This window comes from Pogoniulus pusillus, chromosome 1 (genome assembly GCF_015220805.1).
Source record: "Pogoniulus pusillus isolate bPogPus1 chromosome 1, bPogPus1.pri, whole genome shotgun sequence".
Classification (NCBI taxonomy): domain Eukaryota; kingdom Metazoa; phylum Chordata; class Aves; order Piciformes; family Lybiidae; genus Pogoniulus; species Pogoniulus pusillus.
In genome coordinates, this window is record NC_087264.1 from 29,417,941 (window position 1) to 29,437,764 (window position 19,824).

Here is a 19,824-nt window from a genome sequence, read left to right on the forward strand (position 1 = left end):
GGCATACTACCACAGACTGTGAGCCAAATGTAGAAAGCACAAACATACTAATTCCAGTGAAAGAAGAACTGGACATTTAAATTAATAAAACCACACTCAATCGCAATTGTTTGTCTAGGTCAGCTTTTATCTTTAGCACAACTAAGTACTTTTAGAAATTTCTTACATAAAACACATGCAAACTGCACTGATCAATCACGAGTATTTAGTTGCACCTGTAAATGTGTAGCTTTAATACTCTGCACTGCCCTATCATTTGTGTATCGCTAATAAACAGGCAATGTTTGTGGCTTGCATCAAACAGACTTTTCAAGTACTTCAAGAAGAGTAAGCAGCAGATCTTCCAGAGTGTGGTGTCTGACATGAGCATCCCACACGTAACACGGCTGTAGTTCTAAACGACTACTCCTAGGATTCTCACATCACTTCTAATTAGGTACATTTTCAGAGCTAGTAGTGAAACTGTGCAATGTGGTGGTGTTTCACCCAAAAGCCATCTGGAATTTTGGCACCTGCTAACAGCAGTTCACCTAACACTGCAGCTTTTCTCTACCTGGGAGCACTGACTTAAGTCATCTTAGCTGGAAGTTCTATAAACACAGGTCTCTGAAACCAGTAATGTTTTGACAATTTAGACTAAATGAATTATAAAAAGCTACTGAGAGAGACAGCAACCACATAAAAGCACATGTATGAAATACTTGCAACAAAATGAGTCTCCGAGGAATACACATCAGTGTAAATGGTTACCCTGGTATTTTGGAACTGCAGCACCCCATTACATCAATGTGAGTTTATGACAAGCACATCTAAACATCTGCATTTTCTAAAAAATTCTACAAAATACACGTCCCTGATAGCATTGTAATTTGCTAAAACAAATATGGGGAAAGAAAAACAAAGCTGCTACTGCAAGATCTGTCAAATGTATAAAATGAACACTGAAAGAAAGAAAACAGATTAATCCTTTATTATTTTATCAAACGTTATTTTTACCCTCATTTTCCAGCTGTCAATCTTCCAAGTTACTGATAACTGAAGGAAACCAAAGTTTTTCAAAGCAAATGTGATTTCTGATTTAACTGTGTGTCCCCTAAACGAAAATGACAATTTATTGCTTTTATGTTGCACAGTTTGACTGGAAGGAACACAGCAGCAACTAAAAATGAATTTTAACCACCTCAGGCACAAATGCTGTAGTGCCTCTGATCGTACACAAAGATAAATACACACTTCAGAGTACAAAAAATTAAGGTGTTCAACTGGAAGGGCAATAATTCTACCTGCTGCAACTCACAAAAGGAGGAGATAGCTGACTTGATTAAACTATTCATTGTACTTGTTTCTTCATTTCAAAGTCTTCCTCAAATGAATTGAAGTAATGCTCACGAGTTGAATGGGTTAAATTAAACAATGGGAAATATGTTTCTGTCATTACCCAAATGTTATGAGAGGTTATATGCATTTGCATCTTCTAAAAACGAAATTTTTGATTTACAAAACTTAAGGCTCAGGTTAGTTCCAGAATGGACATAAGCACTAATTCCTCCAACAACCTTCTCTACGTACCATTATTAGGCCCTAACATCGTGCTAGAGAAACTACTTCCAGAAAAATCAAACCAAAAAATCCCACCAACAACTTTTGTCACCTAGTTACTCCATCAAAAAATTTAAGATGTTCATTTTTGTCATTGGGTACTATACCATATTTATTTGTCTATCTGATATTTAAGCTAAAAAAGTTTAAAAATCCATCTCTGTGTTATAAAAAAAGTCAGGTCTCAAGTAATTACAATTACTACAAATCACAACAAATTTAATATGAACTCAACTACCCAAATGAAGTCATGCAAAATATCCCAAAGCTCATTTTGTACGTACATCCACATCCACTATCAAATTGTCACATTAACTGAGTCAGCAGTTTCAAATTTTTACCTTCATCTCTGTTTTCTTGTTTTCTTCTTTTCTTTTGTGTATGTTCAGCCTACAGAAAAAGTAGGTCTATTATATCAGCATCTTTACAGAACTCTACAATGAAACAATGAGAAATTCTAAAGATCCATAGTCATTACTAGGTCATGTAACTAGGTTCTTGTCTGAGAGCTGTCTGACAACATTGCATTTGGCATTGCAATTTGTAGTAGACAAATAATTGGACATACCTGCTTCCTTGATAAGAGATATAAAAGCAAAGTTTGGGGTTTTCCAGTTCAAAGATTAATAGAATCATATTTTGTTCTTACCATAAATGGCATTAATATATAAGTAATTTTAAGTGAAATATCAATGCAAATCATACCACATGAGTTTGTATTAACAACTTCAACTTCAGCAGAAGTTCAGTTTTGCAGTTAGCTGCATCTACTCTTTCTTGAATTGGTTTTTATAGGTTCTGTTAATTCTTGTGATTTGGCGAAAATTCTTTAGACTAGGTCAGTACTGTTTTCTAACCTTCGAGAGTGAATCTCACACTGCTTACCTTACTATGCTGAGTCTTAGTATAGTGATAAAAGAACATATTGAACTCCTTTAAGCATTCATCTTTCAGTTCATAAACTCCATGGCCAGACACACCTGGTTTCCTTAAAGAGAAATATTTCATGACACACCAATAGCATATGTTCAGCACATTTCTGAATGTAAACAAACCAGTATATATAAGTTATTTTCCAAGAACATGCTACTAAGCAGAATGGCAATGGTTGCTTCATTAGAGTGAATAGTTATCAGTCCTTAATTTTCAAGACTGTTCAGTCATTAGCAGCAGCTTCAGGTATTCCACGCACTTTTCTTTCCTATGCTCACTTGAAAGTGAGTACATTTCAAGACAGCAAAATATTAGCTGAAAAGAGACTGTGCAGTGTAGCTTGCTCAACCCATACAATCAAAGAGACAATAAAAGATTTTGTTTTACATTTACACTACCTAAAACCCATGACAGTAAGAACTTACTTAAATGTAGCCACTTTATCAATTACATTCTCCAAGCCAGTTTCATTGTTCTCCTGGTAAAAAAAAAGTAGTTTAGGATAAATATATAATAATCCAAATATTTTCTTTACTATGATAGGTGTAACAAAAACAGACACACAGATTTAGATCAATTATCTAGCTCAATAATTAATATTTTGGCCACTATTATTCAGAAACCAGATACTTATAATTGATTAGTGACAAGAAGTACCAAAGACAGACCATAATTAAACTAAATATGTAGTTTTCTGTATATCAGAGTTGATCTCCAGAAAAAGAGCAGTGTTTTACACAACCTCAATGGAGAGAAAAAAACGAGTTTTAGTTTCTTAAAACAGTGAAAATGGATCACCCAAAATTGGTTTCTGCCAATATCCTAGGCTACTACATTTACAACAAAATGTCATTTTTTTGCATTGACTGCCAGCCCTGAAAATTTTCAGACTATGAAATCTAATCCACATTCCTCTTATTTGCTTAAATTCTCAGCAGTTGGAATAGAACATCAGGGAAATCTGTGCTTTCAAATAGACCTGCACAGTACTTGACTTCCAATCAATCTGCACAAGTTAGAGACCAAAATACAGGATCAGACACAGGGCAGAACGGAATCCAGCTGCATGGTCCTAGAGAGGCCAAAGGGGAAACTATTCTAAAAAAATTCTTTTCAAGTTTAGAAAAACTAAATCTGAATATCCTAAAAGATATTGTATCTTCATCAAAAAGCGCAATCCCCAAGCCTTTTCAGGTTAGATCATACTTGAACTAATGACATCTACCTTCACATCAGTCAAGTGTGTCATGCTGTAATTCTGAAATCAACATTTGAGTTTGGTGTATAAACAAAATGCTTCCACAGGGAAGGTAAAAAAGAAAAGGACATAAAACAAGGAAAAGTGAATAAACCAGGACTCACATCTTCAGGCAAGGACTTCGTAAGTGCACTGTGAGCCATTGGTTCAATACATAACAGATGGATGATTTCTCTCATGGTAACATCATCTTTTGTCACATTACTCACTCCAGGCACATATCTTTCACCTACCAGAGTCAATCAGGAGCAGAAGAATGACAGTTATAAAGCAATTCTGAATTTTGCACCGAGATATTTACAGAATCACAGAACTTCTAAGGTTGGAAGGGACCTCCAGAGATCACTGAGACCAACCCCCCCTGCCAAGGCAGGATCCCCTAGGGTAGTTCGCTCAGGAACACATCCAGGTGGGTTTTGAAAGTCTCCAGAGAAGACTCCACCACCTTTATGGGCAGCCTGCTCCAGTGCTCCATCATCCTCCCTGTAAAGAAGTTTCTCCTCACGTTGAGGTGAAACCTTCTATGTTCCAGTTTGTAGCTGTTGCTCCTTGTCTTATTGCTGCTGACCACCAAAAAGAATTGGCCCCATCCACTTGACACCCACCCCTCAGATATTTGTACACATTGATTGGATCTCCTCTCAGCCTTCTCTTCTCCAGACTAAACAGTCCCAGGTTTCTCCATCTCATTTCGTAGGAGAGATGCTCCAATACTCCTACTGCTGGCACATTTCATAGAGTAAGTTTGCATTTGCCAGAAACTTACCTCAAATCTCAGAGGAGAAAGTGTTTAAGTCTAGCTTTCTAATAAAATTAGCTAAGATCAAGTTTCTCTTTATATTCTACCTAATATGTAATTACACATTTGTTTAGCAGGGCTTTTTTCTACTATGCAACTCCTACTGCTTCTGGATGGCAAATACTTGTGGTACTACCTATTTAAAATCAGGCTACTATCTGTTAACAGCTGGTATTCTCCAGTATCCTCTCTGCACCATTTATGTTAAAGGAAATAATCAAACCTGGATTAAAGTTTGACAAAATAACACTACAACAGTAGAGAAATTAAACTTACCCACAATATAGATGAGAATCTGCAGCATCTCTTCTATTAATATGTTATATTGTTTGATCAAATCCTGCAAGAATTAGAGAAACTAGCTTACAAAAAATGTCATCTGTCATTGAGCTCAGCCTCCAGGAGGACTTTGTTGAAGCACTGTACTGTAAGTAGAAACCTTCATTCTAGCAAGCTGGAACAAATGCCTGCTCTCATAGGGGAGATACTACTTTGCAACTGAAGTGCAACATTCATGTACAGGAAAAGAAACAGGTAAAAATGTACCCTGAATGAAGGATTTTGTGGAAGTTCAAGCCTCAATAACTAGCACAACAATCCAGGAAAATTCAAGCCAAAGTAAGAACATGTTAACATGGATTGAGACAGAAAGGAGTTGTTGGTAGACAACCTTTGAAATAACGGTTAAAGAGGGTAAAACCTGTCTGCTAATCTTCAGTAAGCCTCTACACATTCTGAACACAAAATAATCCATTTAACCATTAGTGTTGACCACCTAAGTGAAGTCATAAAAATGCACCTATTAACATTAGCTCACTTTTTAATGTTCCATAATGTGAAAAATATGTGTTTGATCCAATCAGTTTGTGGCAAGAGGCCACAGACAAGGGGGGAAGGGGGATTTTGAATGGAGCTCCACTCCTCCTTGCACCACCATCACAAAAGTATACACTTGGCTTAAGATAGCAGAGCAATCAATAATTAGAAACTAGAAAGGCTGGCGGAGGAGGGAGGCAGGTGGAAGAGACAGCCTTTGCGCATGAGCAAACAGAGGAAGAGTCATACGAAGGACACTACTAGTTTGGTGTTCATGGAAAGGACACTTGAGGAAGACCCCTTACTTCATCACTGAAGACCACCAGAGGAACCACTGGATAAAAAGAGACATGCGTGGAAGAGACACCTTCCATTCTTGAAACTGATAAGGAAAACCCAACCTTTTCTTAGAATTAGTAATGAATATGTAATAGAACAGGATATAAAAAGAGAAAACTGAAAACAAAGGGTGTGCGTTAGGGTAGGGCGGAGTCTCCCCATGCACCCAGGCCTGTACGTTGCTTGATTCCTGCAACTCTATTAAAAGCCTTCTTTTGCACAAACGCAAGTTTATGCCTGTTATTTATGACAATAAGCTGAATGCAAACAAATGAATCAGCAGAAAAACACGGCACTTACTTGATCTTTGGTGGGCTTCATCTTTTTGAAAGCATCAGCAAGCTCATATCTCTGCAGCATCAGCAGGAGAAACAGGTTTGGATCCATAAAAGATGCACCTATCTATAAAAAACACAGACTAATATGAACATCAGTTCTTCATTAACTATGAAAAAATACTCTTAAAAAGGAAAAAAAAGTTTAAATCATACATTTTCATCAACATTCCTTGAAAATATAAGTTAATAAAGGAATGATTCAGAACATTATACCTGAAGCATGATGATGTCTTTATCATACATTTCTTCTCTGCATTTAACATCTTGGTAATAGAATACCTGAAAAACAAGGAAGACAAAATTTAAGTACTGAAGTAATACACTATTAGATGTGCACCAGTTAGTGTCTGGGGCTTTTTTCATCTGTACAGCACTGTTCCTGATAAAGGAAAGTCCTGCATTTCTTTCTTTCCAAGTGCATATTTGTTTTCAAGTGAAAACTGTTGGTTTTTTTCCACTAGCTCCAAGAAATCTTTATCAAATCTGAAATTACTTTAGAGGAGATAGCAGCATTCATAACATACCACGAACAAGTCACGAGAAAGGTGAAAATATTATTCCAATACAGGAAGGGAAGTCATTGATGAAGCTGGAAATAAAACTGTCATCCTGTCATCTAAATTCCCACCTAGAAACCTTTCCATTTAGTGTAGGAGTGACCTCGTGACCTTCTTTTGAACTGGATAAAACTGCTCTTGGGAGCATGACTGTGTGTTAGTTTGAAGCTAGCTAGGATGTTTTGGTGAGAGTGACTAGATTATAGGCTGTGAAAGGAAAACAATGGTGATGTCCACTTCCCTCAGAAGTCTCACTAAGGAGTTTGGGAAGAAGAAATAAAAACATTAGATAACACTCTCGCCAAGCTGCTGACTGAGCTGTATCTCTCTAGCACACCTTCCACTCACCTTTGCTTCTTAACCTCTTGGCTGAACCTCTATTCTTCCTTAGGACTGGGGTAAGGTTGAAAGGGGTAGGAGGGAAGGTGCAGGGGTGGTTGAGAGGCCCTCCTGGGGACTCAGGTTTCTGGGAGGGGAGTTGTGTTTCTGTATTACTTTTTACCTTGTATATTTCTGTATATAAGTGTACATATTGTAAATATCCGCTTGTATATTGTGCCAGCTGTAAATAAATAGCTTCATTTATATTCCCAGAGCCAGCTGAGTCTAGTCTGGGTATTTCTAAAGTGAGGGGGGGCGGGGAACACCCAAACCATCACAGACTGAGAAACGCTTGCACACACCACTGGAATAACTCGCTCCTGAATATTGTAGGTTATACCTGGCTTATCAAGGACAGTCCATTCCTTCTCCACATCTCTGCAGCAACCTGAGCAACCAAGACGAGACATCGCAAAGGATATTCTACTAGAAGCTCCACTTGAAACTCTTCCTAGAATTACAATCAAAACAAAAGAGTCATTAAAAAAAAACAAATAAATCTCTTTAACAGTAACTTTAACAGTGTAAATACTCAGGAAAAAAAAGACAGCTGTAAAATAACTTGTGTGCCTGTCATGAGAGTTACAGAACATACCTTTTGGCCTTTTCCTTCCCCAAGAATAAATCCCAAGTAGTATTTGGAGGAAGAAGGAAGGGGGAGGGGGGGTGGAACAAATCATTTAAATCAAAAATCTTACAGGTGAAACAAACTCATGTAATCTTGAGATGGCTCCAGTCTTGCTCAGTCGTACATGAAGACCTACAAAACCAGTAAGAGAACAATTATAAATCAAATTAAAATAAAACCAAAAACAAAACACATACAGTACATTTTCTCCTGCAACCTATTCTAAATATTGTCTAAATCATCTACAACTCAGAATTGTAGAAAAAAGGTCAAAGTTTGTTTAGGAAAGACTTGTTACTTTCTCCTTTTCTAAGATAGGAGATCTACACACTATCACAGCAGGGCTTACAGTCTTACAATCAATTCTTTTATAAATGAATCCATTTAATGAATTTATTAAAACCATTTAACCAGAGATGCTAAATTGTATTGGTGAAGTTTTCATTTCCCATTTAAATCATATTTTAGTAATCACTACATTTCAAAACTACAAGGCTTAACAGATGGTATCTTGCTATAAAATAATGTGATGAAGAATCTATAGCTTAATTATAGCATATGACTTCATTTGTCTGCTAGAGAACACAGCAATCACCCACTGCTATGGTCTTTTGTATTCTGACTGGAAATCTGTGCTGGTGTGCTGCAAACATATGTCTTTTAGGAGGACCATTTTAGCAGTCCTAAGATATATGTGGCTGGAAAATAAATTCAAGATAAAGCAATTATAAACATGTATTTAGGCAAAACAAGTAGAAATAGAAACAGAATGACATAAATTTAGACAGTTCAGAGAAAACTGGAGATCTCATTAAAACATTAAACTTTTCCTTCTTGCCTGACTATTCCTCCTGCTTAAAAAAAAGCTCTTTCAACAATTGTGGCAATTTTTTTTCCCCTCAAAAAAACACCAACACAAATAAAAACAAACCCCAAAACACCCCAAACTTTTCCTTATTGGGACATCTAGGGAACAGGATTACCTGATAATGAGATATCAGAAAGCCAGAGAACAAATGATGTGTGAAGGAACATAATCTGAATACTTTCTAACGTAAAGCAAGATGGATGATGAAGCACAATTCAACTAGTTATCAAAACACACCACCTACCAGCAAGAGTCCGAGAGAGCGGTAAATGGATGCTGACAGGATCTGCAGACACTCTGTAAGGTCTGCTCTCCAGAGTATGGCCACACAAGTGAAACACTGTCTTCTCCCGTGAGCGACCATTTGTGCTGCACCTCATCACAGCTTTATGACATTCTCTGTAGGCCCTGAGCAACAGCTCTTCCTGAAGTTGAAAAATCAATGCATAGAGCTGTATTTAAAATTCCTCACTTGTTTTTTCTGATGGCATAAAGTTATTAAAAGCCACAGTATAATTACTTCTACCTCTTAATACAAAGTAGTACTGGATTAGAACACTGGAACATCCACTAAAGCTAGCTGAGAACATGCTTCTATTCCAAAAAGTTGTGCTGGCAAATGCTCTAAAATCTGTGTGCTTATTTAAGCTCCCCTATTTAAATAGCTTGCATAATTTAGATCCTAAATTGCATCAAGAAGCTCCTGAGCTGCTGTTGTTCTTCCCCTCTCTACTAATAAAAAAAACCTCATACAAACAAAAAACAACAAACAACCCACAATCTTCAAAGCATCTTTAAGTTAATAAACTGCTATTTTCTCACTTCATCCAGCACAGGGAAGAGCTCCAGCACCAATTAAGACTACTCACAGTGCAATTACCCAATTAGTACAAAGATTTTGCTATAAAAGAATATTACAGGCTCCAAAATCTTAGAACTTGACAGTGATACTATAAACTCAATTCTCAAAGAACTTGAATTATTACGACTATTGCCTCTTTATGATTTGCTTGATAATCCTGTGCAGCTTTGTCAGCTAGACAGTCCTACTTCTCCAAAATCCCTTCTCTTTTATCACATCAGAGATTAACTCTTATACACCCATTTTTTGTGAAGATCTGTATTGATCGATAATGAGCTGTTTCAAAAAGCAAGATCATAAAATCAACCAGATTGGATGAGACCTCCAAGATCATGCAGTCCAACCTAGCACCCAGCCCTGTCCAGTCAACCAGACCATGGCACTAAGTGCCTCATCCAGGGTTTTCTTGGAACACTTCCAGCAACAGAGACTCCACCACCTCCCTGGGCAGCCCATTCCAATGCCAATCACTCTCTCTGAGAAGAACTTCCTCCTAACATCCAGCCTATACTTCCCCAGCACAACTTAAGACTGTGTCCCCTTGTTCTGTTGCTGGTTGCCTGGCAGAAGAGACTGAACCCCACTTGGCTGCAACCTCTCTTCAGGTAATTGTAGACAGCAATGAGGTCACCCCTGAGCCTCCGCTGCTCCAGGCTAAACACTCCCAGCTCCCTCAGCCTCTCCTTACAGGGCTGTGTTCCAGGCCCCTCACCAGTTTCATTGCCCTTTTCTGGACATGTTCCAACATCTCAACACCTCTCTTGAACTGAGTGGCCCAGAACTCAAGGTGTGGCCTGACCAGTGCTGAGTAAAGCGGAAGAATAACTTGCCCTACTGGCCACACTGTTCATGATCCAGGCCAGGATGCCATTGGCTCTTTTGGCCACCTGGACACACTGCTGGCTCATGTTCAGCTACTATCTACCAATACCCCCAGGTTCCTTTCCTCCCGTCTCCTCTCTAGCCACTCTGTCACCAGTCTGTAGCATTGCTTGGGGTTGTTGTGGCCAAAGTGTTGTACCCTGCAATTGGCCTTGTTAAATCTTATCCCATTGGCCTCTGTCCACCCATCCAGCCTATTGAGGTCTCTCAAGTATTTGAGATGCACTCAAAAATTCACAAAAGGCACACGTGTAAGAATCTCATACAACTCATGTACTTACATCACAGGCACACCACTCCTGGAACATCAAAAGAATGTTCTTGAGCTGCATCTGTATAGCAATGGCTGCTTCCCAGTCAGGGTCCACCTCTATGTGCTGACCAATCTGTCTTTTTATCTCCTCCATTCCCTAAAATGGAGATGCCACAGAATGACTTAAGCACAAGCAGTGATCACAGGCTTAAAATTACAAAAAATTTCATCAGAAAAAGGTAAAATGCAGGTTGTTCAGCTACACTTAGCCAAGGTTGATAAATTTTACTTCTATACAGTAAACTGTACTTTTTCAACCACCCAAGACAGGGATTGAACAATTTACCATCCTAACTGCATGTTTAACTGCACAATACTGTTGTGGACAAAGAGATGAGCCAAAAAAACCACTGTAATATAACAGCATGTTTGAAAGAATTGTTTTATAGGTCTCGTACCTGCATGCAAGTAAGAATCCTTAGGAAAGAAACAAATCCTTCTAAAAAACGATCCCTCAGACGGTCTGTCCATAACGTAGGCTTGCTGACTAGGACATACCTGTCCCAAAAAAAACCATTATCATCTTCTGGTCAACCTTCTCTTCTACTTACACTTGTATTTGAAGTGCTCTTTAGATTAAAATAATCAACTGCATCATATTACATCTTACACCTTCCCAAGAACAATAACAGAACAGAAGCCAGATTGTCCACACTGTCCCAAATTACATATATTTTGTTTACTAATGGAATTGTTGGATTGCATTATATCAGTGTGAATCTCCAAAAAATATCTGTATGGAATATACTTTCTGTATTTGCACATTTTAAATTTCCACTGAAAAGATAAAACATTAAAGTTTCACGTGTCTAGGGGCTTGGTTTTAGAAGTATTTTTGAAGGAGTTTTATCATCCAATTCCTGAATTGAAAATGCCTCCTCTACTGTGTTTTTACTTCAAGAAATGCTCTAGCTTCTCAGAGTTACACTTACCTTAGATCAAATATTACAGCATATACCCGATTCAGTTTGTCCTGACTGTAACCTTGAAAGTTGAACTTGTCATTCTTGTCTAGGTATTCTGGAAGCACTTCTAGCAGCGTCTCTGTAATGACGGTGATTACATTTTGCTCTTCAATAAGATGTCGGGCCTGCAAGAAGAAAATTTAACATTTTCTTCCTATTTGTGGTGAAGACAACAGTCAAAATCATTTTTCCTTTCAATTCAGTCTTTTCTGCTAGAAATGATTTAAGCATTTGTAAATACAACAAGCTACAAAACAATTCCATAATACTTATTGGGTATTTCTATCAGTTTACATGTTTGCTCATTCTGGCAGCTTCAATGTAACAGGCATACTATTTTCTTCTAGAAGGATCAAGTAGAAATAGGACTTTGACATCATCATTTCAAGCAAAAGCCGTAACTTCTGAAGGCTACAGTTATACTTTCTCCACTTCAGGTTTTAACATCACCGCACCCCACATAAAAGACGCTTAATCTTTTTTTTGCCCCCTTTTCCCTCATGTTTTTGAATTTACTTAAGCTAGATGTGATTTTACATCACAAAAATTAATGCACAGAACAAGGCTGTCCCAGAACTTCTATTTATTCGCACTCTCGTAATCAATTTTCACAAGCTGAAGCTCTACTTTCACACTGGCTCCAACAAATCTCAGAATAATTAATTTTCAACAACGCATAAAGACTCTCTACTAAGTGCAGCAGTCTGCCAAGGTGGTACTGCTAGCAATTCTAAACTTTAGCTTGCATTTCCATCAGAGACAGGCGTCACATACCAGAGTAGGTACAGTGAACATCTGAACTGAGAGCGCTGTCACAGAGAGAACTCTGTCATGATCATCACTGATGTATTCTTTTTGCAATGTCTTGTAATACTAGGAAAAGAGAATATTGAGGAAATTAAGTAAATGTAGTGAGTGTTCATCAAAAGTGTTCCTCTTTTTTATTTGCAAGAATTACATCTCAAAGACCACTCTCCTTTCTGATAAAAGCAGTTGAAACAACAAAACCAGCACAATGGCCTCAACACACTGAAGCCATTGAATATATATCACACTGCCTTAAAAGTGAAGATAAGCACAAATTATACTGTACTGTCAGACTGGAACCAAAATAATTCTTAATCTTCCAACCAATTTTCCCAAAAGAAAGACTTATCTGAGAAAAGTATCAAAAGAATCATTGCCTAGCTTCATAATAAATCTTCCTCAGGAAGTGAACTGCATGGATTCAACAGCTGTCTATGAAAGACATATATGACAAGCAAGGCAAGAGAAAACAATCACGTCTGCCATTTAACAGGATTAAGAAGTCTCACCCTAAAACAATCAAAAAATACCCCCACAAAACACTTTGCTCTCTGTTTTGTGTATTTATTATCTACTCTATCCAACTATTAAAAAGACCAGTTTCCTTGCAGTTCAATTGCCACCTCAAAAGCTACACAATTCTCAGCTTAGGGTTTCACACAGCTAGTAAAAATTCAAAGCATAAAAGTAAGCATTTACCTTCACGAATTCCATAGCAAAAAGTTTTTTGTATTCCATTTCCATGAAAAAACTACTGAAGATAAGTTCATGAAGAACTTTCCTTGCCCCTGTGAACAAGCCAATACAAATGCATGTCACTTCATTGCACTAAGATGCAGACTTTTGTGTGAAAAGAAACAGACTAATTAATTAAAATTTAAAATAACCGAAAGCCTTGAAGTAAACAAAGTTATTAATGTCAGGGTGGTGCTGTATTTTTAACATTTATTGGTCACTCAGGCTACCTTTTGTGAAAAGATTCTTCAACATAGACAAACCAGGAAAAATTCAGGAGGCAAACACACAACCAAAATACCAATTGTCTCAGCTGTTAAAATTTAAGTTGTATAAAACCCACAATATAAGAACCTATTATGAAATTTAACTCCACCTGCATCACACTTGGGTACTTTTATATATTAGTTCCCCACACAAAAAAAATCAATTTGTCTCCTCAGTTTATAGCAACGTGGATCACAAACCTTTATGAAGCTTTGCATCCCACAGCATCAACTTGCTTATGAAGCATGGCTTTTCAGATCTAGCTTCTTGGAGACATATTTGACAAAAGATCTGGCGAAAGTCACCTACAGAGATAAGTTTGTTCATTTGTACAAGAATTAAATAAGCCAACAAACTAAAAATTACAAAATTCTGTTCTTTAAAAAAACCACATGTAAGTATTAATTATTTTTCAACATTTCCTCCCTGAATATATGCCCAAAACCTTAAATTATTTACTTCCTATTATTATCTATTTTATTTAATAAATCGAGTCATGCAGAAAAGCAGTTTTAAATGAGAAGCATTTAGACAGCATTGCAAAGCTGATGTGCTACATCAGCACAGAAATGCACAGGCTAGGTAAGTGTACACATATCCCTGTAAGTCAGACTCTAGTAGGGCATCAGATCATTATATGAACATTACATGATAGGTGCAGACCAGACTTTCTTGCATACAATACCTGCTAAACCATTTTTTGAGATGAATATGCGAGACACAGGTACAACAAAACAGAAATCATATTAGTAAATTCAGAAGCCATCTTTAAAACCATAACCATCATTAAACACCTAAATGTTTGAAAGCTTAAATTACAACTTTCCACTACTGGACAAATTTTTTAATTGAAGTTTTTCTTTGTCTTCACTGACACTCAAAGTCATGAAATCTTAATCAGGAATTAATTCACACAGAGGATGCATGCCTAAACTGATGTTCTGGAGCTTTCACAGCTGTTCTGGAATATCTGGAGATGTTCTGCAGATTTCTACCAGCACTGAAGAAAGCAGCTTTTATGCAAATTAATTCAGTAAAATAGTATATATGTGGCTGAAACTGAGGATAACAAGCTTCTAGAGGAACAGACACAGCTCATGCAGGGAAAGGTGTATTTTAGCAAGAAGGAACAGAAAATTATTATTGTTCATAACCATACCTGATGGACATCAGCACTCGTACCACTGTATTTATTTACCAATTAGGAGGAATGTGAAAGTACTTTAACTGTGGAGTATCATCCATAGCGCTACAACAGGCACTTCTTTTGGAGAATTAGTCATTCAAATATTGACATGGCTTTATCATAACAGAAATCAGTTATGCTTACTTGAATAGCTCATAAGCTTGTTCAGCCAAGAACCAAGGCGCAAGGCAAACTTCTGGTGAGCCATAACGTCAGCATGCAGAACCTCCACATGAAGTGGTCGTTGAGAAACATTTTCAGAATGCCTCTAGGAGTCAGGTAAATATTTGAAGATATAAAATAAAGGCAATATGAAATTTTATTTTTGTCTTCACCACTCAATAACTCTCCCAAAGGAAAAATAATCATCACAGAAGAACTAAGTTGAAGACTGTACAGCTTGCTGTAACTCTTTAGTGTTAATAATAGTGATGTTGATTTCTTTCTTTTAAAAAAAGAGCAATTTTTTTTTACAAAGTTACCTTGATTTCTTCTTTTGCCTCCTGACAAGATGCATAATGTCCTGCCTTAACAGCTCTACGACCCTGTTTAAAGAAAACATTGAGCATGAAATCAATATAAAATAAACCTAGTATGTCACAGCCTGATCCTTGTTGTGTTTCATACATTGAAGAAAAACAAAGACCAACATCACTCATGCTTTTAAACATCTAGAAGCAAATCAGAATTAATACAGTTATATTTAGAATAAAAGCTACAAAGTAAAGTCTAAGCACCTTAATATTACTAGATAAGGAAAATTCACATACACATGTGATGGTTTGGGTGTTACCCGTTCCCCCCCACTTTGGAAATCACAGCACTGCTTCCACGAACCCTGTTTTGTGGAAGCCATGTCCAGAGACCTTTCTCAGTTTAGTGGCTCTGTCACTGACCTTGGGCTTCTGCCACATGGATGCAGACTACTGGATATTGCTTGCAGCATCAGGAGGCTGCTTCCACAGAGGACTCTAGCAAGGGATCACTACTGAATACCTACCTCACCTCTGTAAGTAAGGCCTGCTGTTCTCTTAATTCTCTGCTCAGCCTGACCGATAGTGGGGTAAAGCTGTTTTTATAGCTTAGCCTTTTCCATTTCCTGACTTCCTAAATCTCTAAGTTTGTCCATAACATCCTTTTGAAGAACTTCCCAATTGAGCTATAATCTGTAAATAAACCTAAACTAGTTCTGTATATAGTCTGGGGGCAGGGTGTTCAAGAAAACAAACTAATTCTCTTTTTGTAATTCCTGACACAGCCACATTAACTCCCTGTCTCCAGGACACAGGTCCAGCTTAGACCTCAAAATCCACTCCAGAAATCAGAGATAGGAGCTTCCAATACAAGGTCTCCATACAGCAGAACTTCACACAAGAGGAGAGGAAGCAGCTATTTGTTGCAGAAGTGTTACAACTAAAACAACATAACCTAGTTCTGCCTTGTAGCACATGCTTTGTAAAACAAGCGTGATCGACTCTGGATACAAAATTTAGGTTCCTATCAAAGGTACCTTCAAAAGTTCTTTAAACATGCATGTATTGACACATATTACAAGAGCTGCAGAACAAGACTTGTAATTGCTTATAGACCAACACTAACGATATGTAACTAACGTCTTAATGCCTGAAGAAATACAGAAAGAGAAGACAGAGGCTTTGCATATTAAAAAATATTCTATTGTCAGCAGGAGGGTTCATGTGTAAAAATATAAATACATACATACACACTTACAGACAAAGTTTCTCTATGTGCAAAAATGTAAATTGTTTACTTTTGTGACAGAACCATTACTGCAATTAAGTTAATTCAAACACTGATTGTGCTTCTCCTCCAGGAGAGAAATGTAAGATACGTCTCTGATAAATAACTGAACTTGCATATTGCAAACTTGCATATTTTCCAGACCAATACTGTCAGAATAAAGCATTAATCTCAGCTGAGGGGGAAAAAAAAGGTAAAGAAAATGCACCAAACATCAAAAGAGCAACTTTAGATAAACCAGCTGCTTCCTTTCTCAAGAAATTGAATTTTTGCCTTGAAGAAGAAAAGTTAATACCATCTAAAAACTTAATTGTAGGAAGTGCTGATTAAGTTACTCTGCTGCATGCCTTTCTCTCTACTTGTTCAAGCACTCCTGAAATAAAGTTTTTTGACCAAGAGATTCCAGTAATATTTCTTAATGATTAGAAATTGACTCTGTCCCACATCCAGAATGCACTAACCTCTTTATCTATGGCAGTGGTATGCAACTGGGCTTCACCAAGTTCACAGCCAAGTGCCCTTTGCAGGCTATAGATGACATGATCGTAAGAATGATGTTCATCATTGAAAAGGACACAGTAGTAGCTGTCTGCCTTCTCTCTACTGGGAAAAAGCCAAGAAGTCATCATACGAATAAAAATGAGACTGTAAATAGTGTTCAGTACAACACAAGCAGCAGCTCACTTAACAGCTCAAGAAAAATGTCAAATACCAAAAAAATTACAGAAGAAATTAAGCACATTCCTCATGTCAAAGACATACACTCCACTCAACCTCACCATCTATACCAGAAAAAGCTTCAGAAACCATGTGCCAAGTACAAAAGTTATTTTAAGTTATCTGATTATTCCATTATTATTTTGTCTGTCTGCTGGTTTATGACCCCATTTGCCTTTTTAAGGTTACATTCATTAGTCTTTCTCCATTGTCATAGAATCATGAAGTGCTTTATGTTCAATGTCGTCTAATCCCATCCCCCTGCAATAAGCAGGGACAAATTCAACAAGTTCAGGTAGCAGATACTTGTCCAACCTGACCTGAAACGGTTTCAGGTATAGGGAGGGCATCTGCTACTTTTCTGGGCAGCCTGCGCCAGTGTTTCACCACCCTCAGTGTAAACCACTTCTTCCTCAGATCCAGTTCAAATCTTCCTTCTTTTAGTTTAAATCCTTTTCCCCTTGCTCTACTGCATCAGACCCCATTAAAACATTTGTCCTCAACTTTCTTGCAGTCTTTCAGTACATAAGTACTGAAAGGCTGCAATAATGTCTCCCAAAGCCTCCTTTTCTCCAGGCTGAACAACTCCAACACTGTCAGCCTTCCTTCACAGCAGAAGTGATCTGGCTCTCTATCATTTCTGTGACCCTACTCCAGACCCAATGGGTCAATAAATTTCACGTGCATGAGGACCTAGCACTTCAGGTAGGGTCGCACCACATTAGAGGTCAGAATCCCACTCCCTCAACCTGATGGCCATGCAGCTTTTGACGCAGGTCAGGATAGCTTTCTTGGCTATGAGCACATATAGTCGGCTCATGTCTATCTTTTCTCCCACCAATACCCAAAAGTCCTTCTCAAGCAAGAATTTTGGAACTAATGTTTGCACACGTATGAGAATATCACAGGCAAAATCATCCAAGTTCCAACTTTTTATTCATGGCATTAGAAAATACTCCTTACCTAACTGTAAGCTCAGGAGGCAGCTCCTTCTCTTCTTCCCATATAAGCATATCTACAATGTATTTTATGACAGAGGGAAACACCCTCCTAGAGTGCTCCACAATTTCTTCATTCAATTGACATTCTGAATTCTGTAAAACAGAAAATAATATTAATAGGGAAAACAAAAGTAAAGAAATGTGGTGGGGGGGAAGAAGAGCATTGTGAGAATATCTTATTATTATACTTGTTTCAGAAAGCTAGCTATTTCATCCTTTTTAAGCACCTAAGTTCCACCTAATTTCTTCTCTTAAAACTGTTTCATACCAAGGGTTCTCAGCAGTATTTGACAGTTTCATTCCATTTTTAAAATGTTGACAGTTTTCATCTATGAATACACTATGAAATGTCTCACCAGATGTGCTGGAAAACATTTTTCTTTTAAGCTTAAATTTCAAAAAGCTGGTTAAGAGATTCCTGTATACTTGAAGGCATTAAGAGTTAGCAGTCCACATAAAAATTCTTCCCCTGCACAGCCTGTTCTTTTGTGCAGATATTCTGTCAAATATTCATGATACTCCTTGAACAGATCTCGAATGGCTGCAAGGAAGTCTTTTACTTCAAAAGATCCCACTCCAGATCCAGAAATCATTCAAAATGTCTGTGTAAACCCAAGTATTTCCCATCTAACCAGAAAAGGCTGATCAAGTGATCTGCTGACATCAAAACATTACTAACCCTTTCTAAAAGCATTTAAATATTTATCCATTATTAAATTACATTTAATCAGTTAAGAAGCAGATTGCTTTGGAGGAAAAAAGAGAAAGAAAAAGGTAAAATCCCTTTGCATCCACATGACAGAAAAAGCTGACAATTTAGTGAAGAGAATTACAAGTGCATTACACTACCAATTGCTTCCAAAGCTCTGAACAATTTTCTGACCCGATAAGCATTATAAGAATTTGGAGTCAAGCACACAAACTAAACTGTTTACCAATGGAATCATGATCTATAAATACTACTGTGTGTACATAGATCCTGGTAATTAAGAATGTAAATGTTTGGAGTAATTACTTTTTCCCACTCTGACAGAGCTCTCTTGATCCTGAAGTCTGGAACAGAATGAAAAAAGCCTGAAGTGCTAAGAATTATTTAACAGAACTAAGTTGGGAATGAACTGATTGTTTTAGGTTATTTTTGAAAAAAATAATGAGAGTTCAGCTTTTCAAGCATGAAGCAAAAGACAGAGCATAGAGATACTCCAAACAAGAATCTTGTAGTAAGATATGCTTATCTCCTTCAGTCCATGGAAGAAGTCAAAAGGAAACCACATCTAAGGACTTATAAGCTATTAAAAGTGCAGACTCCACTCACACTGTGAAAAGTTAAGTAATTCAATGACACCTCTAATACCTGTACATTAACAGAAGTCACAGTAAAATAAAATTAAGATACATCTTGTGTAAACTGAAAAGGTTAAAATACAATTGCCTCAATACCAAGCTTCAGAAAACATGACTGTGGAAGAATGCACAGAAGTATGTTCAGATGTCAGAAGTTCAAGCGACACACAACCACATTTCCTTGGGGAAAAGGAAAAAAAAAAGAAAAAAAAAAAGAGATGTGCCTGGGAAGTATTTTTACTTTTCCAGACACAAATTCTTAAATGTTTTCTGTTTTTAAGAACACATTTAGGCAACGAGATGTTTATATTTCTGTGCTGTAGCTGGAAACTTGGGCTTGACTGAAGGCCCATTTTTAAAAGGAGGTCATGCTGCAGATTAAGTTTAGAGTTTGATCTGCCTTTTAAAAATAGCAGCCAGTTTCTGTTGTGCATAGAAGATAAGCATACTGCAAACACATACCTCTTC

The 19,824-nt window shown here is 37.3% G+C and overlaps 1 protein-coding gene across 3 annotated transcripts in view; it reads right to left on the bottom strand.

Annotated features, from left to right (window-relative positions):
* Positions 1-19,824, bottom strand: part of UBR1 (ubiquitin protein ligase E3 component n-recognin 1) — a 66,099-nt gene that overhangs the window by 30,555 nt on the left and 15,720 nt on the right. Inside the window, exons 5-24 of one of the 3 annotated variants that reach the window (XM_064146643.1) lie at positions 17,975-18,105; positions 16,756-16,894; positions 15,016-15,078; positions 14,678-14,801; positions 13,548-13,652; positions 13,045-13,133; positions 12,313-12,411; positions 11,506-11,663; positions 10,972-11,071; positions 10,542-10,670; positions 8,761-8,941; positions 7,719-7,780; positions 7,361-7,471; positions 6,296-6,361; positions 6,045-6,146; positions 4,866-4,929; positions 3,895-4,019; positions 2,958-3,010; positions 2,485-2,587; positions 1,941-1,989 (exon numbers count right to left, since the gene is read on the bottom strand). In XM_064146643.1, coding sequence (XP_064002713.1) covers positions 1,941-1,989; positions 2,485-2,587; positions 2,958-3,010; positions 3,895-4,019; positions 4,866-4,929; positions 6,045-6,146; positions 6,296-6,361; positions 7,361-7,471; positions 7,719-7,780; positions 8,761-8,941; positions 10,542-10,670; positions 10,972-11,071; positions 11,506-11,663; positions 12,313-12,411; positions 13,045-13,133; positions 13,548-13,652; positions 14,678-14,801; positions 15,016-15,078; positions 16,756-16,894; positions 17,975-18,105 — 2,053 coding nt within the window. Of the gene's footprint in view, positions 1-1,940; positions 1,990-2,484; positions 2,588-2,957; positions 3,011-3,894; positions 4,020-4,865; positions 4,930-6,044; positions 6,147-6,295; positions 6,362-7,360; positions 7,472-7,718; positions 7,781-8,760; positions 8,942-10,541; positions 10,671-10,971; positions 11,072-11,505; positions 11,664-12,312; positions 12,412-13,044; positions 13,134-13,547; positions 13,653-14,677; positions 14,802-15,015; positions 15,079-16,755; positions 16,898-17,974; positions 18,106-19,824 lie in introns of those variants that run through there. The other 2 variants (XM_064146634.1, XM_064146652.1) reach the window with 2 other exon arrangements.